At 39.3% G+C, this 23,620-nt stretch overlaps 1 protein-coding gene across 14 annotated transcripts; it reads left to right on the top strand.

Moving 5' to 3' along the window:
• The first annotated feature begins 1,410 nt into the window (after nucleotides 1-1,410).
• CFLAR (CASP8 and FADD like apoptosis regulator) lies at nucleotides 1,411-21,733 on the top strand. 14 transcript variants are annotated; one of them, XM_075153517.1, is made up of 14 exons: nucleotides 1,413-2,236; nucleotides 2,447-2,916; nucleotides 4,791-4,936; nucleotides 7,535-7,612; nucleotides 7,693-7,748; nucleotides 7,835-8,266; nucleotides 9,113-9,218; nucleotides 10,148-10,283; nucleotides 10,458-10,555; nucleotides 11,652-11,703; nucleotides 12,449-12,498; nucleotides 13,674-13,752; nucleotides 18,152-18,665; nucleotides 19,614-21,733. In XM_075153517.1, exons 6-14 carry the CDS (start codon nucleotides 7,971-7,973, stop codon nucleotides 19,747-19,749), a joined length of 1,467 nt encoding a protein of 488 aa, XP_075009618.1. In that variant the 5' UTR covers nucleotides 1,413-2,236; nucleotides 2,447-2,916; nucleotides 4,791-4,936; nucleotides 7,535-7,612; nucleotides 7,693-7,748; nucleotides 7,835-7,970; the 3' UTR covers nucleotides 19,750-21,733. The 14 variants fall into 14 exon arrangements, with proteins under 14 accessions (XP_075009627.1, XP_075009618.1, XP_075009620.1 ...); XM_075153519.1 differs by lacking the exon at nucleotides 7,535-7,612; XM_075153518.1 differs by lacking the exon at nucleotides 7,693-7,748.
• The last annotated feature ends 1,887 nt before the right edge of the window (nucleotides 21,734-23,620 follow it).

Raw genomic sequence — 23,620 nt, 5'->3', positions numbered from 1 at the left:
TCTAATCTTACTGGTATGCTCTATGTTCTACACTTATACTGATTTACAGTTCCAGTTTACATGAAAACCTATCAATGAAGACAATGTAGTATTTCAACTTAGAAACGGGGGAAGAATGAAAAAAAACTTGCATACAACTCATAAATGCTGCCTATAATAACGTGAACTGTTTAATAAGCATATAAAAATTAGGTAAATTAAGGAAACAGTGGAGTAAGTAAACAAAAGAGTATATTGGTTGCTTAAGTAATGGCTGTGTTAAATTGGTAAATCATTCAACCATTTTTGAAAAAAAAAAAAAAAATCTTTTTTCATAAGCCTGCAGCCATACCATCTCCTTAAACCTCTCCTATTAGCCTGTGCGTCTTTACATGTTTGTATGGAATAGATCCAAACATAAAGTGTACATATTAATTCACAGCAGGTAGCTGGTTTCCTTCTGAATCAGCACCGATCCAATGCCACATCTTAGTAGCAGGGATACTGTGATACCCTTGAATGATTGATATTGAAGTGAGAGCCTGCCCATACAATTTCAGTAAGAATCCACATATTTTTTCAGAACACAGAGCAATCGCTTAGTACCTGACCAAATTCTAGTGTGGGTGATTACTTTCTGCCTCCGTTTTCCCTGCAGTTCTAAAGACAGCGGTGACTCTTTGCACAACAGCATGCTATCCCAGAGTACTGTGCTTCCACTACTGTATTTTAGCAGCACAAAAAATTACTCAGTTTTGTAAATGCTTTGAAATCCATTGAGCTGGGAGTTACATATGATGTGTCTAATTTCATTACATATGGAATGGCTTTTGTCTAGTTCATCTGATAAAATAGTCCAGAATTTTGTATTTTAGGCCTTTAAGAGAGCAGCTCCAGCTACAATATTAACATCTCAAAGTCAGTTGCTTCATGGAAGTTGCTGGTTTATACCAAGGGAATCACAACACCCAGTTTACAGGGACAAGGCATTACTTAAAATTTACTGAAGATTATACCACAATGGGAAGCATACAACTTTCACACACCTGTACAATATTATCCCCACTATGAACGAACTCAGAGTGACAGAGCAAGACATGAACCAAGTAAAGGCTTGCTTCTGTGTAAACTCCCGCCAAAACACATCCCCACACTTACCCCAAGCCTGTAACTGCTCACTGAAAAACGGCCTGTTACCACTCAATGGCTACTGAGGCTAATACAAAGCTGTTTTGTTTGTCCTCATACCAGCAGCAATATAAAAAACATAGTCCCATAAACGTCTATACACGTACTGAACTCAAGACCATCCTGCTCCTAACGCCCCCGCACCCCAGCTACGCGGAAGCCATTTTGTGCGTAAGCGGCACCCAAAGGCGCCGGCGGGAGGTTGCGCACGGAACGAGACGTCCCCCTTCCGTCGCAGCCCCGCCGCCATCTTGTGGGACCTGGGCAGGTTTGTTTGCGAAGCTCCGCGTTTCGTCTCCTGAGGTAGACTATAACGCAAAACGAAAAGCGTAATCCTTCCCTCGTCTCGCCCCAAAATACTTAACGGCCGGACGATAAAATCGTAAGGGTTAGCGAACGTGGCTCGGCAGATGTATAATGATGGTGAGGCGGCTAAAGCTAGTCGCCTTGTCCGTCTGCGAGGAGAGATCTCTGCCTTGAACAGCGTTGCTATCTACGCGCGGAGCTGGCTCAGGTTTCTCCAATAGCCATAAGAGGTACAAGCGAAAAGCGTTCTGCGTATGTGACTGATGTGAAAGAGAACGAGAAGCGATACTTGAAACCACGCCCGGTGCCGGGGAGCCTGTTGCTAGGCCGGTACCGCCCCCTCCTCCTCCCTGCTCCCAATGCCGGACTTGGCCCAGCTGCTATAGATGAAACCGCCCGGGCGCGTTTGGGTGCGTTATACCTTTCCCTCTTCCTTTCCCTCACACCTCTCTTCCCAGCCTGCGCCTTCAGCATAGCGTTCCAACACATCGTGCGCCGGGATCGGGTCCTTCTCCCTGTCTAGGCCCGGTCCTCGCCGGGGACGGGCTGAGCCGGGGGCGGAGAGCCGGAGCGCCCGGTGCAAGTGGGGCCTGAGCCCGACCTCGCTCGTGAGGAGAAACGAAACCCGAAAACCCGACGCTGCCCATCCGCCTGAAACGTTTTTATCTTGCAGAGCGGAGTTTCTTCTCACTTCATTTTCCAAGTGTGATTTAAAAATGACGTAGTTAGAAAGTTGCGTGGAAATCTGCACGAACTCATTACGGTAAAACCAGTTTTAGTTTGGTTTTTTTTTGATTAGGAGGACTGGGGTGTTAAACTAGTGCATCTCTAAATGGAAATTAGCGTGGTCACTATTAGTTTACACGGAGAACAAACTATTTAAGCCTAATACAGTAATGAGAAATGTGGAAGTTTCTGCGGGATTTCCCTGTTTTCCCTAAGTATCTCGTACCAAATCCTCTTTGTTTTATAGGGAAATGTGAAAGTTGTGGAGCGTGCTCGAAACAATTCAACACTTTGAAAAATGCCAGATGATACAGACTCAAAATGCAGTTACCTTTGTGTGATTTCACTGCCTCTACCTCTTCAAACAAAGCAGAGCCGAGGAAGCACAAAATGCAGCCAGTGCCTCCTGTAACAAAGTAACCTCCTTCTCTCCCTCTAGCGTAGGGGCTTCCACATGAGCTCATCTCGTGAAACAAAGATAACTTTCCAAATCAGATGATTGGAAAAAAAACACTGATGTTATATCCTGTTTTTGCTGCTGCAGAGATGGTTGTGAAATGTTCAAGAAACAAAAGCTGTCAGAAATTGACAGACTCCAATTGTAGACCATGTTTAGAGTGTGAAATATTTCCCTGCTTCTCTTGAAAGACCGACCTTAATATGAGGCCTGATATGTTGACTTATCATCGTTAATACAGGATACTTCTCTTTGCCTTGGTAATCACATTGGTATTTGTATATTGTGCAGCATTTGTGTTGCAGTCATGGGAACAAGGGTTTCATGCATGGTATTAAACAGCAAAGACTAACATTGTTTGAGCCTTGTACACACATCCCAGCCTCCACTTGTTAATGCCAGCAGGGAGTTACTGGAGCCTTGTGTGTCTTTGTGTGTGAAGTTTTAGTATGTTGTTACTTCCTGATCCTTGGGGGGGGGGGGGGAGAAAAAAAATAATCTGTCCCTGATTTTGGTTTTATTCTGTATGGACTGGGGGCAGTGTGACATAGTTCAAAAATAGGAGTATAATTTAACTTTATTAGCTTCGTAGAAGCGAGTGAACATACAGATGATTTTCTGTCTGTTTTAATGTGGAATGGAAATTATTTGTGGTCTGAGGAGTAAATATGCTTGCTAATATTCTCAGGTGTTTACCTTAAAAAATTTCTTCTTGTGAACCTTGTTTACAGTGTAATACCCGGGGTCAAAAGTCAGTGCAGACTTAGGCAAATATGCCTGTGACAAAGGTGGTTTCCTGTGCAGTATGTGAGAAATTCATCAGCTTTAAAATCTTGCGCTTTGTCCAGGAAAGTGTGAAAGTTAACTAAACCCAGAAACTTGTATTTAAGTGCCCTTTGGTACTATCTCCTTGAGATGTGTTTTCTCTGAAACCTTTTTTGGGGACAAGAGGACAGATGAGTCACCCTAAAGTCAGTGATTTTCTCTTCAGAGACCCTAAGACTATTTCCCAGAAGAGTCCTTCCTCTGTGAAAATTTGGGGTGATAGTGAACTAAAATAGCCAGACTTACAGAAGACTCTTCCCTCACCAGTCATTTTCCCTCAGCATTCAAGGGCTTTTCCTTGTTCTTCGAATAGAGGAGGAAAAGAGCTGCTACTGCTGCTGTTGTTCCATGTCTAGGCCTGCCCCTTTCACTCACTGTTACTGACATGATCTTGCAGTATCCTTTTATCTGTCAGTGGTGGTGGTCTTGTTAGAATTCAGCTATTTGGAATGATTCTGGATTTCTTATAAATTGGGAATGTAAATGAGAATGTGTAGTACTTTAGGTTTCTTTTAACCATCTACCTGCTCCATAAGCTTTGCATTGAAATCTTTACTCAATACGTGAAACATTGAACTGAAGAGGAAAATCTTGAGTGTTTTCTTGCAGCAATATTGGCAAATTACACATGCACATGAACACAGAAACTATTGGGGCAGCTTTATCTCTGATGACTATGAACTTTTTTCTTTCCCCTTGAGAAGATAAGCTGTTTTTCCTCTCCTCTTCGTAAAGAATTTACATTCAATAACACTTCTCATTGCAGGGCCCAGGTAATCTAAATTGAAAGCCAGGCTGCTGAGTTTTACATTGTAGTTGCTTTTATCTTTTTCTTTAATTGGTACAGCTATGATAATGGTATCTGTGATGTTTGCAAAAATGGTCATATCAGATGGAAGGGTGAAGCATGATGCCCTTCACCTCTCATGGTGAAGTAGATCTGGTTCAGATGTATACAGATGGAATGTATCAGGCTTGCCCTAGTAGTGTGACAATCCTGCTATCAAAATATGGTGACGTGGTTTTTGGATGCAAAGTTAAAAACTGTTTTAGTTTATATTAAACACTTACTTCATGTTGCTCTTACTCATTCCCCACTTAGAACCCTGGGGGAATGAATGTTACTGACAAGTCACTATTATGTGCACAGTTGTTTTTCCTTTTATTTGGAGCATCATTCCTGGTTTACTGGACCAGTGGAATCATACAGAAGAATGCATGATCCTAGGTCATTTTCCCTTGTTTTTCCCCCCCACTAAAATTAGGAGGTAGCCTCCAGCAGTAATTTGTGACAATATTTGTCTAACAGAAAATGAGCTGATGTAATCAACTTTGGCTATGGACCATCATTGGAAAATACTGGATGGAAACCAATGTGTGCTGGATCTGGATCAGTGATTCGGCAATGGTCAAATGCCAGTCTTCCAATGTTTTTGCAGACAGACTTGCATACAGGTAAGAGAGTTTCGGCACTGGAAGTATTGATCAGCATTTTTTTATAATAAGCATGTGACTTACCTTATATAAAGGAAGTTCACAAAAGTAAATAATTCATATGTATTCTTTAAAGGCAGATTATTTTTAAGGTAACATACAAATTAATTTTGCATGTCTGAAATTTTAACTCTGTAGGAAACTCCTCCCACCACACACATGCACATCTCTTATTTTTTAACTAGTTTTAAAAGATTAGATAAAAATCAACTAGAGTAGGTTTTTTTAAATAAAAAGTTTATCTGAGAATTCTGAAAATGCCTAAAAGTTGTTAAATTCCCATCTCCCTTTAGAGTGAGTCATAAATATAACTTCCTCAAGCTCTTTTTGAAAGTCCCAGCTGTATATACCTGGGAGATGCTTTCATATGAGAGTGTGTTTTGTGCCTCCCCCTTCTTGACTGCATTATGTCATGAAAACAGTCTTTGTCTTTCTGTGGAATTCTCACAAATGTTTGATGCTAGATTGAAAATAATTTAGCAATAAATATGCTTTTCCACTGATAGAAAACTGTACAAAACACATTCCAGTTCATGAGGGGTTCCTCTAGTTATCAGAGGCCTGAAAATTTTCCCACCCTGCCCTTTCACCCCAGCTGTACAAGTGATAGCACTGCAGGTCCATGTGTGATATAGAACGGGTTCAAAAGTACAAATAATTTGTCTACCCAGTTTGGTTTTGTTGGAAACAAAACTTTTCAGCTTGATATATTAAAAATACAGTGGTCCTGGGTATTCGAAAGAGGCAGCTTCTACTGATGTCTCATTTCTGTTTGTAAGGTTTTTTGCTGTTTGCACCGTTTACATTAGGGTTAAATGTTGTTGCACTTCTTAGACCAAACAGTGCGTTTAATTCTCCCAAGTTCCTAAATGGTGTGATGTGATGAGGGAAAACACTGTGTTTGTTCCTGTCCCTTTTGGGTTCTCAAGAACAGAACTGTGTCAGAGAGGATAGGTGTTGCTTTTTTCTGGTTGTGTGCTGTAGCAGGAGTACTATAATTGTGCGTTTTCTCTAGGTATTTAGCACAGTCTGTGTAGAACGCACATAGGAGGTGGCGATGGGCTAAGCAGGGTTATCGGAGCCTTGTTAACTGTCAGCCGCAGTTGAATGCGCTGTGCTTCTGAAAATGAGCCAAAGTGGCCTCAGTGCCGTTTTGAGGACTCTGTTGCATATACATTAAATCTCATTTACACTGTGCAGGAGTACTTAAGCTGAGTAATGCTTGAGTCTTCTAATGTGGTGGGTTTATGATATTTTACAGCTTGCCTGTACTGCCCTTCCTTACCTCCCCCTTCAGTTTTGCTTCTGAAGTTGGGACCTTGAGGTCATAGCAGCTACTTGTGTTATATTCCCCTAGTGATTCAGTCATGCTATCAGCAAGATTAACAGTGCTCTTTTTCTTTTTTTTTTTTTTAAATACTGATGATTTGCTATTGTGACTGTCAGCAACAGTGTTGGAGGAGAAAGCCACTGCAGAAAATATGGCTCACTGGGATAGATGTAGATAAAGGAGACTTAGCCCTAGGAACTTGAATTTGATGTGCTCTTTTAGTGGGCAGTGGAACCCAATCCATGGCTTTAATCAAATCCAACTCTTACTCTTTTTTGAGGAAAGTCAGGTGGATGTATAGAGCTATTTTTCATTTAAACAGCACTGGAATGAAAAAAAAAACACACTTGTAGATGAGTCTATCTCATCTCCTTAATGCGTGGACACAATATGTGACATTGACTTCCAGAATGTGTAACAAAAGACTGAAAATGCTTTAAAAATGTTATCCAGGTGGTAGAACCTTTCAGTGTATTAAGCTTTGAAGTCGAATTGGCTTTTGCTTTTCAGAATGGCTTAAACAAAACTATGCAGTATAGTGACTGAACTCGTAAGGGCTAAGATTTGTCTTCACATTGCTCATTTCACCTTTCTCCATGTAGATAATGGGGATCAGAGAAGGTTAGATAGAATTTACATAGTTGGTGGTAGCGGAAATTGAGCATAGCACCCTACTTATTTGTTAATCACAAGGGTGGGGGGGTTTCTGGGTATGAATTTTTATTTCAGTTCAGTATGGTGAAACATGAATGTCACATAAAGAAAAAGGCGGCCTATGGCTTATCTATATCTTCAGAGTTAACCAATTTGCATACTCAAGGTTGGAATTTTTTCTCTATGCTTCTTCGATCATTTTGAGCATGGAGGGGGTGTGTGGGGAATCCTTAAAACCCTAGTAACTCATTCAGATTGGAATCACTTTAAATGATACTAATAAGTAAGAAAATCCACACATTTCTGAATTTATAGGTAATTAATGTTTTAAAGTATTACATACTATATTGTGAATATTTCCTTTATTTTGACTTAATTTAAGGCAAAGTGCATGCTTGATAGCAGTGGGTTTATTTATGGTTTTTTTTAATGTTTTTGTCTACAAAACTCTTCCTGAAAATGCCTTGAGACTTTTAGGGGAGAAAAGGTGGTGGTGAGCAGGGTGGTGGAGGGTTGCTGGGACAAGATCAGAGCTTTAGATTTAAATTGCTGTGGAACTTAACTCTTATTTCCAGAAACACTTGAAATGTCACTCATCAGCAAGCTGATGACTTTTGTTTCACTTCCTATGGAATTTACAGACTTGTGTTAAGGTAATTTTACTTTAAAAAGAACTTCCATTTTTTTCTGATTAATATGACCTACCAAGTACTTTTTGTTCTGTAATGAACAGCTGGGAGAACCCCTTGAGAAGAGGAGGTCTGTGTAGACTACATTGGTGTTTTAGTTGTAAGTAAAATACGACAGATAGGAGAGTTAACTGTGAACTTGTGCAGCAGATCACTGATTTAATACCTTTTAATTCTCTCCCACAGAACTGCTTATGTAAAAATGCATCCAGTTAAGAATGAACATCAGAGAAGTGCTGTGGTAGACATGGGCTTCATGTCATGTTGGCTTCCTGTTTAAAGAACAGTAGGCTGGCAATTTTAAAGGGACAGTGACAAAGTGATGACCAGGTGCCAAATGCCAGCTGTCCTTATTCACCAGATTGAACAAGAATTGGATAAAGAAGAAGAAGAGATGATGGTTTTCCTATGCCGAGACCTTGCTCCTGACTTGGCCACTGCCAACCTTAGAGAGCTCTTGGTGGCTTTGAATGAGAGGGAGAAATTGTCTTTTCTTGGATTGTCTGAGCTGTTGTACAGAGTTAAGAGGTTTGACTTGCTGAGGAGGATCTTGAAGACTGAGAAAGCGACAGTGGAAGCTAACCTTGCCAGGAGTCTCAGAATTGTCCCTGATTACAGGTAATACATCAATTTCAGATTTCAAGGCTACTCTATTTTGTTCAAAATGTATGTGGGTTGTTTTTGTGGGTTTGTTTTTTGTTTCTTTTTTAAATATGTCTTGAAGGTAAAATAAAAGCAGAAAAGGGCATCGTATCTAGAGTTAGAGTCAAAAGAATATGTCAAGTTTAGTCCCTAAAATAAGCCTTAGTAGCTTCTTACAAGTCAAGGCATTAGAAACATCTATCTTTAAGGAGTTTGTGTATGTTAATCAATAAAACCAGTGATGTTTGTACAGTTCTATATTAGCAGATAGAAATGATGCTTTAGAGGAACATCGTTAGTTAGGGATACTTTCTTTTCTCATTTGCTTTGGACACATAACCTTGTGGTATAGCTTTTCTCAGGGGACCTGTCTCTTACTACTTTTTACTCTGTAGTTTTAAGACGCTTAAATTAAGAAGCTCTAGTTATTTTCTATGAGAGACTTCAGAAAGAAATACATGTACTCATAAGGAAGATTTTCCTGTGTTAACTTCTCACTGAAATAAAAACCCTGTAACTACTAGGTAAAAAAGTTAAAGATGTGTTCTGTTGTCTCATTCTCTTACTTCATCTCTATTGAAATATTAAGGAGCCTTCTGTTTTCCTAGCAGTGGCTATTACACAGTCAGTCTGAGTAACACAAGTGCTGATGAGCAATAGTAGGTATTTTGTAATTGGATCTTGGAGCAGGGTAGGCTTTTTTCCTGGTGTTTAATTGGGAATGGTACATTAAGACTGGAACATGGGAGAAGTTGGGTAGTTGGGCAAGGGTGGGATCTTGCTGAAAGCTAATCCTTTATAAATGTCTTAACTTTATTTCAGGGTACTAATGGTAGAGATTAATGAGAATCTGGAAAAAGAAGAAGTGAGTTCTCTTGTTTTTCTACTCAGAGATTACGCACCTCGTATGAAAATGGCAAAAGATAAGGTAATGTCTTTCTGCTGGTCTTCTCCTCTGGAGCAATGATAGATTAAAGTAAAAAGGCAAGTAGCTAGGCAGCAAAGGCAGGGAGACAGTACTGCAAGGTGTAGCGAGGCAGGAGTAGACATAAGTCAGGAAGTGGAGAAGGAGTAGTGGCTTCTATTTCATTTTTATTTTTTAATTCAAGGAAAGAAGCATGAGAAACAGTAAGAGGGAACAATGAAGACTTGCTGTAGTGAATGGTGTTAGCATGAACCTCACAGGCAGAAGGCATAAAAAAAACTTTCCAGTATTACTGATCTGAAAATTCATATATGAAGGCTCTCAAACCAATAATCATATGAAATGTATCTTGAATTACAAGGTCATTTTTTATGTTTGTGCTCTGCTTCACTTACAAAAGAACAGTTTTATTTGAATTATGTCTTTGTACATTTGCATTCTGCATATTTGTTTTAAATGCTCTGAGAAAGCAGAGATTCAGTAGGGAGGGTTCAGACAACTTGACCACTGTGCATAGAAGACTGAAGATTTCTGTCTTTGTCCTTTGAGGTTTTTTCTTTTTCTCTCTTTAACCAAAGAAGGAGAGAGGCCCTGCAAGTTCCCCAAAGCTTTTCTTACCTCTTGTTTTGTAGCATGTGAGGTGACATTCCAAGTGGCTGGCTTTGTAGCAACAAGGAAATGCAAAACTGTTTCCTCAAAAACTTTTATTTGTTTTTAAGAATATCACTTCCTAGTTTTCATTACTCCTATGATAATACCAAGAATTCTTATATCTTCCAGATAATTTTCTTAGTGTTTCAGAAGGTAATGTCCCTATTTCTTGAATATACAACCTTTTTGACCTCCCTACATTATTTTCTGGGTTGCTTTGTTACTTACTGATAGGGAACAAATTACTGATATGACAGTTTGGTTTTCTGTTGCTATTCTAGAGTTTTCTAGCTCTTGTGGTCGACCTGGAGAAACTAAATTTGGTAGCTCCTAATCAACTGGATTTGATAGAAAATTGTTTTCGAAATATTCACAGGATAGACCTGATTAGGAAGATTCAGAAGTACAAACACGAAGGTAACATGCTATTTTTGCACTGGTTACTCTTGATAGCAAGGATCAGATGTGCTTTTACTGAAGATAAAATTATGAGTAATGAGTTAGAGTGTTTGCATGTTTCACAGATTTAGGCTTTTAAAACAGTTGATATATGATGGTATATTTCTCTGTGTGTTTCTGTTAAATTTTCAGCTTTAATGTCCTCCGTTCATTCTCAGCCAGTATATGTAAATGCACTTCAGGCATCTCTCCCTAATCTCAGTCTGATTGATCCTCCTTATAATTCAGGGGTAAGTATACAATAAATCAGACAGATCTTTAATTCTAACTATTGCCAGAATTGAAAGGGGATTCATTTTTGCAGAGCCTAAGGAATGAGAGATTGCTAGTAACTAAAATATTACTTGGTTTATTTCTCTTATTACTGTTATTTGCTGGGTTTAGGGTCTGATTTAAATCTTCTGACTGACAAAGATCCCCTTTAAAGAGCTTCTGTGAATTTTTTCCTGTTAGTTGGGCATATAAAATCTGTATCTTGAAAGTTTTTTCCTACTATTCTGGGGAGTGAAAAGTTTTCCTTTGACTGTTCTTTGCAAAACATATTATTCTTCTTTGTACTTCTGGACTTTTCAGGGAAAGTAGCTTTTTAACTTCGGAAGCTGAAGGTTATGGCTTTTTAAGGAAAGTCTTTAGAATTATTTTTTTGTGTGTGTTTTGTTTTAATCTCATTTTAACAAAGTTATCTCAGTATGTCAAGTCATCAAATCCTATTGCATGCACTATTCTTTATATTTGGGTTAGGTCTGATATTGTAATAGTATGTCCTTAATTACAGTCTTTAGCCTTGCTAAATGAATTTGATGAGATTATTTCTGTCATGTATTCAGTACATATGTATGTATAAAACTTACACATAAGACACCAGTGATGCACTTTGTTTTTACTAACAAAGCCACAACAGCTTTGTTTTCCAGACTACTAATGGAAAGAGTTTGCATTGACGTTCCATATTATGATAATATTGTTATAATTGCCTTTCTAATTCAGTGAGAGTTCCTCCCTGCTGCTCCATAGGAAACAAAATTCACATCTTCAGAGTTTTTTTGTTTGTTTTACTGTTTTAGGGATTAAGCTTTTTTTTGCTGTTCATGGCAAATGGGTAGGTTTTTTATGAGGAGGAAGAGGGTTGGGTTTTTTGTTTGTTTGTGGTTTTGGTATGGGTTTTTTTATTTGTTAATTTGTAATTCTAATTAGCTGATAGATGTGAATCTAAAATATGTAATCCTTTTATTGAGGAAGAAAAATATTGTTGTGTTATATTTTGGAACACATGATAATTAATTCTTTAAGGAGAGGGAGGAAAATACACCTTTTTCTTCATTTTAGACCCAGAATGTGAACAAAGAAAAACCACAAAATGGACAAAGTCTTAATATGGGTAAGAGAATTTTATTTGAATTTTGATAATCTGAAAGAGCCAAATGATGCATTTCATTGTATCAAAAGGATTATTGTTTGATAGTTACGTTTTTGGCTAATGCAGCTGATGTCACCAGGAGTAGAGAGTATTTGGTACCCCTGAAAACTGAGCCTTGCCTTATTGTTTGCTCTTGTATTTGCTTTGCTTGTGCTGCCAGATCTTAAAACTTTATTGAAATTGTTTTGGGCTTCCACTGTCACAACTTTTTAACAGAATAAATAATTTATTAGTAAAATAATGGAAAAGGTTGACTAGCCAGCTCTGGAGGCACATGTAGTGCAGCTGTGTCCATTAAGTCTTGAGTAGGAAGTTTTTGTGTCTGTTCAGTAGTGGACTCTCCACCAGGCCAGCCAGAAGTTGTACAGTGAGTACCAGGTTCTTACCGTGTATGTTATGTTCTTTCCAGAAACTCAAAATACCTCTCAAGTATGGTGATTTTTAAAAGAGTAGTTGGCTGAATTCTCTCAGTGTAGGACAGATTGTTTGTTTGTTTATTCTAGTCACAAGCAATGTAGAATGCATCCAAATAACATCTTAGACATGAAAATTTTTGTTTGGTTGTTTTTTTTAACTTCAGTAGCATACATAAAAACTAAGAGGTCCAGTTGGGTGAGAACTTAGGTTCCTTTTTAACTGATTTGGTGTCAAAGAAATGTCACTAGTCCCTATATACTGAGATTACTTCTGTTTGTTTTAACTGCAGCAGAACCAGTCCACATGTCCATTCAGGAATCGGGACCAGTGTCACATAAGGTATGTGCTTGTGCATATGTATGCATGTAAATATAATAAAAACCTCTGCAGGTATGTACCTTAGTTTTCTTTTCATTTTGAGATTTCCTTTAATGGCATGCAAACAGAAGGATATGTACATCCAATGTCTTCCTCAGCCATAAATAGGTTCTATGAACTGCTTTTGCAGAATATATTTTTAATATAAAATGGAAGCAGCAGTGTGCAAAATGCATGTACATATGATGTGCATGCAGAACTTGTATATTTATTAGTGGAGGCTAAGTCAAAACCTGTTGGAAGTCATAACTTTTGCGATTTGCATTAGAAATGGCAGGGCTTCTTTGCATGAAGTAAATTTTGTTCTTTATTCTCTCTCTTCTACCCCTTGCAGGTAGAAGACAGACATGCTTTGGGTATTAATGATAAGAATGGACTACTGCTGTTTTCACTAGCTGTCCTGTAGGCCAGGAACCAGGGAGTTACCTATAGCAAATTGATTATAATCTTTTTAAAGGGGAGAGGAATTGTGATAAAGTCATTACAGATTATTTATGAACAAGGAGGTTGTTCCACTAAATAAGGAAAAAAATAATCTGATGAGCAGTGCCTGCTTGCATACCTGAAGAACTCAAAAGTTCTCTACATTTATTGCGTTGGCAATATGAAGCTTATAGCTCCTAACATCTCAGTAGCAGTTACACTTAGGGAAATTAATTTGGAAGTACTATAGAAGGATCATTGCTGTCATAGTCCAGGTCTTTAAAAAGCCCCCTCACCCCATACAGGTTTGGGAGTTTTTTTGGTGTTTTGGGGTGGGTTTTTTTTGTGGTGGTGGTTTGTTTTGGGTTTTTTTTACATTTGAAGATCTGTCCAGAGTTAAGGTTCAGTCTCAAACTTGCTTCTCTTTGTTTAAGGATCATTGTGGTGGTAAGATTGCGTAACACAAGGATGCAAAAATTAAGCCTGTACTAGAAATAGGGAAAAAATCATTAGTCCATGTCTCATGATTTTGGGGGGGGGTTGTGTAGATAAGACACATTACATCCCAGTAATAGACTTCTGCTAGCTACTCTATGGAAAAAGAACAGAATGTAATTGAATAGATCTGAGGTGGTTAAATTTGAGAAAAGAATCAAGTCTGTAAGTTGAGAGAGCGACATATTAACTTAGTGTTTGTCCTTAATGTTCCTCAGGTGTTTGATGATCAGTACAGAATGCAAAGTCAGCCTTTAGGAATATGCCTGATAATAGACTGTATTGGCAATGACACAGGTAAGTCTCTGGAATTTGAAGTTCCTTATCTTGTTAATCTCTGATAATTAGAACAATTTAGTATAAAGAATATGATGTACATTTACCAGCCAGACTAGGGTAATGTTGTCCTAGTCAGTTAGCCTATCAACTCTAGTAAGTTTTCTAAAGCAGAGAGTTGGAAGGCCCAACCTGAGGTTAAAGCCAACTGTCCTAACTATTGCAAATAATGTTTTTTTGGTTTTTGGCGCAGAATCTCTGAATGAAAGAACTTATAAGGGGATAGACTGAATTTTGGGAGGGAATAAAAAAGATGTTCGGAGACCAACAGAATAGTTAAGCTACAGTCATACAGCAGGTTATTAGCAGAGATGGTAAAGATAGTGTTTCCCACCAGTTAACAAAACCAAAACCAGAGCTGTTGCAAATTTGAAGCATAATCATATCGGACACCACAGATTTTGAATAGCTGAAGGCACATGGTCCCTTATTAATAACGCACCTAGGCTTCTGTTACATCTTGCACAGTTTAGCTGAAACTGTCACTGTAGCTTTATAGGGAAAGGAATTTTTCTTCCTTCCCTCTTGGTTTAGTTAAAAAAAAAAAAAAAATTTGCATGTAGAATTCAAGGTATTCAGCGCCATGGTTAAAATATGGGTTTTTCCTGATTGCCTTTGTAGTATCCAAAAATTAGATTCCTGCATAAGCAAAAAAAAAACCCACTCTCTAATCACTGGAACACAGGAGGCTAAAAATAAAAATGAAGAGAGTAGTTGCAGTCAGTTCTGTAATAGGCTAGGAGATGTAGGGGAAGAAGAGGGTTTGTGGGCACATCTTTTCCCTTTCTTATAACTAATGGTCCAGCAGATGGACCAACTTAGAATTATTGATGTAGTTGTTAAAGAGCAGTGGATGCAGCGCACAGACACAGAAAGTAAAATTTTGATGTTTGCTTGACAATGGTATTTTAGGTAAATGATATAAAGTAAGAGACTTAGTTTGCCATTAGGGTAACAGGAACTAGAACTGATTCACAATCCTGCCATGCATGGAGAAGAGGAACAAGGAAGGCACTTAACTCAGTTACATGCAACTGGGAAGCATCCTTGGGATCTGATTTCGGTCTGTCCTACCAAGTTCATCAATGACCTCTGGCCAAAAAAAAAAAAAGAACAAGGATGCCATTGCTGGATGTAAAAATTAAATTGTTCAATCTAAAGCACTTCTTCACTTCCACTCTCAAAAAAAAAATGCTGACTTTGCACCAAGGGGAAAATAAAACAAAGACAGCCTGCCAAGGACTGAAAGACTTGGGGGGGACAGCTCTTGGGATCAAACATTCTGCTCTGTGCCTGCTTCTTTACTTTCCTGTTCTTCTCTCTTTTATGGTAGCTTTAGAGAACAACGACCCTTTTGATGCAAGAAACTTATTATGCAGCCTTAATCTGGAAGGTAGCATGGTAGTCTGCTCCAGTACCAAAATAATTATTACTTGGAGTTCTCTTTCTTAAAAGCAAATGCAAAATGGATTGCTAGAGAAATTTCAGAGTGGAGAGCTAAAGAAAATATGAGGTGTGAAAATAGCCTTGTTTATAAAAAAAAGCTCTTTAAATTTCATTGTCTTTAATGGGATATGAGCATGTGCTGACCTGATTTATTGAACAAGAGTGTTTTACTATGCCAGGTCTGAGTTTTTTAAATGAAACAGTAAGTATAAAAGCAGGTAAGGCACGTACACTGGAGAAAACAGGAAGTAAAGGAGGAAGTGCTATGTCGGTTCATAGTCACATAGATAGATAAATTTAGATCTACTCTTCCTTAGAAGGCAAAGATCTTTGGCACAGGCAATATACTATGCAGACCCCTTTGTCGTAGTAATTGCTACTAAATATGAAGATATGCACAAAATTTAAAAAAAAAATCAATGCATGTGCTCTTCATGAGCTCATGTCGTCATTTCCATACTTGTACAAGAACAGAAAGTGTAAATGTGATAGAGGAAGTCTGCTGACTGAAAAGGACAAAAATGGGTTACATGTTTAGCGTCTGGCATGTCAGATACACCTGCAAATCCTGGCTCTGCTGCTGTTGCGCCAAAAGCAAGTCTTAGTGTGCCTCAGTCTCCATGCATGTCTGCATTGGATGCAGAAGCAATTAAATCATGTATATGTCTCAGATGTTTAATGTCACCAGTGCATCATCAGCATTTTAACATGATAGAAAGCAAGACTTTCACTGGAATACATATTGTGCTAGTGAGGTTCAGGAGAGGCAGGACATACGGCATTGCTTAAAGGAGTTTGTTAGAAAGGCATTCGCTACTCTCTAGAGTTGTTGTGCCATGCTACTTCCAAAGTCTGAAAATTCCAAAGAAAGAAAAGATGGCGGGGGAACGTTAGGAATTGTATCTGTGGCGTGCATTAGAGTCTGTAGCTATCCCAAGATTTAATCTGAGGAAGCTGAACCAATAATAGACACTGTAGGATCAAGGATTACAACAATGGAAAATGACAGTGTAAACAATGTGAATTCATCAGATGCTGATAAAATTCAAACTGAACTGCACCTTGCTCTTTTGTAAATAGCTGCCTTTGACTTTTCCATTTGGAAGCCAATTTTTATCCTTACGCTGTAAACAATCAAAGGGAGAAAAGGGTAATTTTTTATATAGAGTGGAAATGCTCAAGGTGGAGTGGAGGTTTGTTGAGAAGTGACTACTGTTGAAGAAACAGATGTTTTCTGATCTCAGGTTGCAGCATGTAATGCTGTGTTTTGTCTTGCCTTGAAGTAAAATTGCTGTATCCAAAACTTACCATGTATAATTTCTGATTAATTGTTAAACTGAGGTGTCAGCTCTAAGTTTGTTGGGTTTAATTTTTTTTAATTGTGACACTTAGAGTGTGTGTGTGGTCTAAGGTGACGCCAAGTTTTGTATCTTTGTGTGTATGTGTACATGCTAGTGAGATAAGTAAATTACAGGAGAAGCATTCTCGTTGCTGTAACTCTCGTTTTGCGTATGTACTACTGCCCTCTAATGGATGAAGTGCTTCATCGAGTATATGACTGCTAAACTGTATTAATACTGAATCTTTCGCCTGAATTTTGATAGCATGCTTTATTGCCCAAAATAGAGGGGATTTTCCTTTCTATTTCCAAATTTAAAAATGTCTGGAAAGTTTTTTGAATTATTTTACAAAATTTAATCAAACCAACAGAATGGGAATGAAACTCTGTAGTTCCTGTTTGTCACCTCGCTATAATAAAGCGTTTGTATCTACCCTGTATTTTGCTGAGGAGAGTTACGAGTTCTGTTCCCTGTTTTCACTATGGGCTTTTTGAGGAGAACAGTGTGATAGTACAACTCCTGCTTTGCTGCCAGTTACCTCTGAAATAGCCTCTGCTAATTAGGGATTGTTAAACTTCTGAAGTCAAGGAACAGTCTAGCTTCCTGTGTCTGTAAGGCATTTTACATAAACATGGCACTTGATATTTCCTGTTGTATCAGAAACTGTGCATGGGCAACATATATGTGGTTTATACTAAAGATACGATGCTACAGGTATGAGTCATAGTAGTAGCTTGTGGTTCTCTGAACACTTGAAAAATACTTGTGGTTTTAACCATCATGTATCTAGTTTTACTCCCAATTTAATAAACATCCAAAGTAGTTATTCAGAGCATAGCACATTTCCTGCAGCACAGGTTAACACAAATACAATAGAGTTAAATCTTGATTTTTGGCTATCTACAGTTTTAATTTCTAACACATATGAAAGGCTTCACTGTTCAGCTTTTTTTTTCCCCTGAAAATGCCATTCTGTCACAGCTAAGACTCCAGTGTCCATTCTCCACCTGGAGCTCATCACTTAAAGTCCGTTTTATGTAATAGGAAGCATAAGTGACTGCAGTAGGTTCCTTTTTGACTGATGAAAGGGAGTCTCTGTGTTTCCTATGCAGTTCTGTATATCTATAATAATAACCATTTAGAGTAATTTTGACAAATCAAAAGGTGAAATAGACTTCCCACGCTATCCAGATCACTCCTTACCGTTTCAAGAATGTTCTGTGTGAAGTATTTTCTAATGTTTTCTCTTGCCTGGTATTTTAAGTCCTAGGAACTTGTGATAGTGGCTCTAAATAAAAGCATGCAAGTGTCTATGGAATTTGGAACAGATCATGTGCCAAATAATAGAGTCTTTGCTGTCATGAAGTACATAACTCATATTAAAGACAACATGCATATAGCACTACAAGTATGTAATGTACTGTGATCAACATCAAGTACTCCTGATTTTTTAAATTATTGTGATGAAATAAACGTCTTATTTCCAATAGTGAAATACTGTAAATACTGTAATTCAAGATAGTTGAGATTGAGCCTTGATGTGCTGTGATTTAATTACATCTTGCTCTTTTCAGATGTATTGGAAGAGACCTTCAGAGGCTTAGGCTACGACGTTCGTTGTCACAGATATTTAAATATGAACACCATGAATCAAACATTGCTTGAAGTTGCAAGGTTGCAGAAGCACAGAAATTGTGACAGCTTCATTTGTATATTGGTCAGCCGTGGAAGTCCTCAGAGCATCTTCTGTACAGACCATACCTTTTCTGGATTTCCTTTGGAACAAATAAAGAAATATTTCACAGCAGACTCATGTCCTGAACTCCTAGGAAAACCGAAGCTTTTTTTTATTCAGAGCTACATTGTGCCAGAAAATGAGCAAGAATATACTAGTCTGTTGGAAGTAGATGGGAATGATGAGAAAATCATTCCCAATGCAAAAATCCCATGGAAAGTCACTATCCCCCAAGTAGCAGACATCTTTTGGAGTCAGTGCAAGGTGGATGTGTCTACACTAGAAAAATCTCCCAGTTCGTCCTCATATTATCTGCGTTGTCTGGCTGAGCTACTCCGAAATCCTCATAAAAGGTAACTTAAAAAAAAAAAAAGAGGAAAAAATAACCCTTTTCCTATGACAGCCTGCTGTCCTAAAGAAAGAGAAACCTTAAGTTTCATCCTGTCTGGTCCTGAAAAGTGTCTTCATGCTCTGTCATAGCTTAAAAGAAAAGTATAGCTGATCCTGGAACGATGGCATGGGAAGGTAGTCTAAAGTAGGAGTGAAGTTTCTGATTCTGGAGAGTAAAATTAAAGTGTGTTATGGCACTGGTGCTTGCAGAGTGAGAAGGGAAGAACCTGTCCTGGGTAATGTACATCAGTGCTTTGGACAGGATTGGAAATCTTCCTTCTCCAAGATAACGAGGCACACACCAGGCTTCTGTGAAACTGAGGATTGCCTTTTATCATTAAGAAGGGCTCTGCTTGCAAATATAAAAAGTCAGTGCCTAAGTTCAGGGAAAAGGCAGTTGAGGGAAGGATTTTGTCTTTTCTTTAGATCTAATTAACCTCCCTCTGCTCAGGGAGCCACTAAATTGCCAATTTGTAATCTGGAATTTAAACTATCAGAAAACTTCAGTCTATCTAAATAGATTATCAAAAGGAATCTGAGCAAAAAATCAAGTATGTTTGGATATATAACTTACCAACAAAGGTTTTCTTTGTACAATTGATCTAGCTAGCAACTGTTTTTCAAGGTAGTTGCAGGGTTAGCATTTATTTTTTTTTACAAACCCTAAAACCTTGTAATGAAATCACAGATCACCATGTCGGCATAACCAATATCACAACAGTGATTTGGGTTATAACATTGTCTCCAAAATGCATATTCAGCCTTGGGTTTTAGAGGTGTAACCTCTGCGATAAAGACTGAAATTTGAAACTTTCTCCTTGCTGAGTCTAAAGTTGTCTTCTCTCTTGTGGATTCTTAAATGGTCTCTTGCTTCATTCTCTAACAGAAAGCTTTTACTTTTGTTGCTGCAGGAAACTCTCTATATTAGATATCCATACGGAACTGAACCGAAAAGTCTATGAATGGAATAAGACTACTGACCCAAGCCAACAATACTCACTTCTGCTCCAGCACACACTGAGGAAGAAACTTTTTCTTTCCACTTAACTGCTGTTGGAAAGGACATGTCTGAAGTATCTAACGAGAAACACTTACTATGATCCAGTTAGTTTCACACATACTTTTACTTTATACATTGTTATTGCATGTATATCTAAAGTGCCTATTGGTGTGTTAAGGCACTAGATTTTATATACGAATACAGAAGGCTCTGGAAGCTTGCGAATGGCAGCTGTCGTATAGCACTGCAACAGATCTTACAACCAAGTACAACAGGTAAAGGGGATGGAAAGAGCTCTAAACTGTATAGCTGTTGGATTTTCCAGGGTTTTGTGGTTTTATTGTTTCATTGGTTGTTTCTTAGCATACCTATTAGCAGCACACTGATCTAGGTTCTTATGTTGATGCTGAAAACAAATACAAGCCAGTGCAAACCACTGAAATTCACTGGGTACCTTCCCCAGCACTTAGTAATGGAAAATGTGTCGGGAAAGAATGCCTACCCAGCAATGCCAGTTCTTCATTAACAAGTTGTGGCTTGCGTGCCTCCACAGACTAGCAAAACAGAAGGAGGAGAGAGATGGTCTTTTAAATAATTTGGATTCCATCTGCCTGCTGCATTAGAGGTTGTGGTTCACCCAGAACCCTGTGTCGTCAGTACTGTCCACAGCACACAAGGGTTATATGTTAATAAAAGAGACAGTCTGCCGTGTTTTGGGCTAACTATGTTTTCCACTGATGCAAAAATGAGTCTACGTGCGGCAGGGCTTTACAGTAATCTACCACACTGTTAAAAAAATGTGGGGTTTTGGCAGATGTTTTGTGGAAGCTGAAATGTGATTCACACTTGTTGCACCAGGCATAGTTGTAAAAGTACACTTTATCATATTTGAACTTAAATGTCAGGTAGCAGCGACCAGGTCTTAACCTGGGATTAAATTAAACACCCTACCCTCACTGCTTTTGCTTATGAAAAATTATATGCCTTTATTAACTGATTTTTTTTTTCAAGTTGCCCTTGTTCTTCTCAAAAAGACATGAGTGAAAATTGTCGTAAATACAGAATTTTTTCTCCACTGGAGCAGATGCCTAATATGAAGAGTTCAGTTAACCTGCTTGTTATATAACAGTAAAACCTGGATGAGTTGTATTGAAATTTATTGTCACTGAATTTATGGAATTCTCTTCCCTCCTAAAGTAGGCCACTTGCAGACCTTTAATACTCCTAATACAGTCTCCTGTCCAGGAAAAAGATTCAAGGTCTTGGCGTGCCTTGCTTGGTTTTTGGTGTAGTTACCCCATACATCCTTCTGGCATGTGTTTCATGCAAGCAGAAAGGAAAGGGGTTTTTGCTGATACAGGGTATGCTAGTTCCTTGAGCAAATACACTGCAGGAAGATTTTTTGCTAGTGTACCTGCATTTGATTTGAGCAAAGAGTAGGTGTGCTTACATACATAACTTCACAAACAATGCTTTTCATTGTAGACCATCTAACAGGCAGCTAGCCTATTGATACTATACATTGTATATTGTCAGTATACATTAGTATATTATGAGGGCTTGGCCAGTAAACTTACTCTGGTAGCAGTGACGACTTTTATTCCTAGATACTATGTTGTACTTCTTGGGTATTGGCTTGATACCGTTTTTGTTAACTTTTTCTTTTTTTAAAAATTAGGCTTCTTGAGTTTCATTCAGAAAAAAACAAACGCGTTTTCAAGTAGCTTCTGTAATTGAACATAAAAATCACTTATATTTGGTAAAGAGTAGATATTGAAGTCTAGAAAGTGCTGAGGACTCCTGCCTTGTTATGTCATGTAGACACAGTCTCTTCCTGGCTTAAGAGGTCCTAAACTGCTGATTGATGAGGATTGTTAAGAGTAGACAAAGACGAGAAACCCACTGTATGTAGTCTTTATCCATGGTAAGATTAAAATACATATTTATTTATATTAATGTAGCATTTTGTATAATATATAAAGTACATTTTATATCATTATGATTAAATCCTCACTTGTTATCTTTTTTTAATTTTGTATTCCGTTTTATTTGCATGTTAACTCTAGAAAGTTAAATACACCGTTGTGATGAGAAGAAATTTTTGCACAATTTAGAAAAGTAATTCACCTGTATGGCAAGCCATTGTGCAGCGGGATAGCTATGACTTAGTTGCCATCATGGAAACATGGTGGGATGAGTCTCACGACTGGAGTGCTGCAATGGATGGCTATAAGCTCTTCAGAAGGGACAGGCGAGGAAGGAGAGGCGGTGGGGTAGCCCTGTATGTTAGGGAGTGCTTCGACTGTCTAGAGCTCAATGATAGTGATGATGAGGTCGAGTGCTTGTGGGTAAGGATGAGGGGGAAGGCCAACGAGGCAGATATCCTGCTGGGAGTCTGTTATAGACCACCCAACCAGGATGATGAGGCAGATGAAATATTCTACCAGCGTCTCGCAGAAGTCTCACAGTCGCTAGCCCTTGTTCTTGTGTGGGACTTCAACTTTCCAGACATCTGCTGGAAATACAACACGGCAGAGAGGAAACAGTCGAGGAGGTTCCTGGAGTGTGTAGAAGATAACTTCCCGATGCAGCTGGTAAGCGAGCCTGCCAGGGGAGGTGCCTCGCTTGACCTGCTGTTCACAAACAGAGAAGGACTGGTGGGAGATGTGGTGGTTGGAGGCCGTCTTGGGCTTAGCGACCATGAAATGATAGAATTCTTGATACTTGGTGAAGTAAGGAGGGGGGCCAGCAAAATTGCTACCATGGACTTCCGGAGGGCTCAGGACACTGGTCGAGAGGGTCCTTTGGGAGACAGTCCTGAAGGGCAAAGAGGTCCAGGAAGGCTGGACATTCTTCAAGAAGGAAGTCTTAAAGGCGCAGGAGCAGGCTGTCCCCATGTCCCCATCCCCCACGGGCGGGGAAGTTGACCGGCCTGGCTGAATGGGGAGCTTTTGCTGAGACTCAGGAGAAAAAGGAGAGTTTACCACCTTTGGAAGAAGGGGCAGGCAACTCAAGAAGAGTACAGGGATCTTGTTAGGTCATGCAGAGAGGAAATTAGAAAGGCAAAAGCCCAGCTAGAACTCAACCTGGCCACTGTTGTGAGAGGCAAAAAAGAATGTTTTTAGAAGTATATTAATGACAAAAAGAGAGCCAAGGAGAATCTCCATCCGTTATTGGATGCAGGGGGGAACATTGCCACCGAGGACAAGGATAAGGTACTTAATGCCTTCTTTGCCTCAGTCTTTAATAGTCAGAGCAGTTATCCTCAGGATACTCAGCCCCCTGAGCTGGAAGACAGGGATGGCAAGCAGGATAAACCCCCCATAATCCAAGAGGAAGCAGTTAACGACCTGCTACGCCACCTGAATGCTCACAAGTCTATGGGGCCGGATGGGATCCACCCGAGGGTACTGAGGGAGCTGGCGGAGAAGCTTGCCAAGCCACTCTCCATCATTTACCAGCAGTCCTGGTTAACAGGGGAGGTCCCGGACGACTGGAGGCTTGCCAATGTGACGCCCACCTACAAGAAGGGCCGGAAGGAGGATCCGGGGAACTACAGGCCGATCAGCCTGACCTCGGTGCCGGGGAAGATCATGGAGTGGTTTGTTTTGAGGGCGCTCACAAGCCATGTGCGGGACAACCAGGGGATCAGACCCAGCCAGCACAGGTTCATGGAAGGCAGGTCCTGCTTGACCAACCTGATCTCCTTCTATGACCAGGTGACCCGCCTCGTGGATGAGGGAAAGGCTGTAGATGTGGTCTACCTGGACTTCAGTAAGGCCTTTGACACTGTCTCCCACAGCATTCTCCTAGAGAAGCTGGCGACTCACGGCCTAGACAGGTGCACTCTTCGCTGGGTAAAAAACTGGCTGGACAGCCGAGCCCAGAGAGTTGTGGTCAACGGAGTTAAATCCAGTT

The sequence above is a fragment of the Calonectris borealis genome, chromosome 6, assembly GCF_964195595.1.
Source record: "Calonectris borealis chromosome 6, bCalBor7.hap1.2, whole genome shotgun sequence".
NCBI classification, from domain to species: Eukaryota; Metazoa; Chordata; class Aves; order Procellariiformes; family Procellariidae; genus Calonectris; species Calonectris borealis.
Note: the sequence above shows the minus strand (reverse complement) of the source record. Positions and strands in the feature narration are given on the sequence as shown.

What these genes read in the sequence shown, in the direction of transcription:
- CFLAR (XM_075153526.1), top strand. Translation starts at nt 7,971, where the DNA reads ATGACCAGGTGCCAAATGCCAGCTGTCCTTATTCACCAGATTGAACAA. An exon ending in ATCCTCCTTATAATTCAGGG is followed by an intron (nt 10,556 to 11,651) that starts GTAAGTATACAA and finishes TCTTCATTTTAG; the next exon opens with ACCCAGAATGTGAACAAAGA. An exon ending in CTCCGAAATCCTCATAAAAG is followed by an intron (nt 18,666 to 19,613) that starts GTAACTTAAAAA and finishes TTGTTGCTGCAG; the next exon opens with GAAACTCTCTATATTAGATA.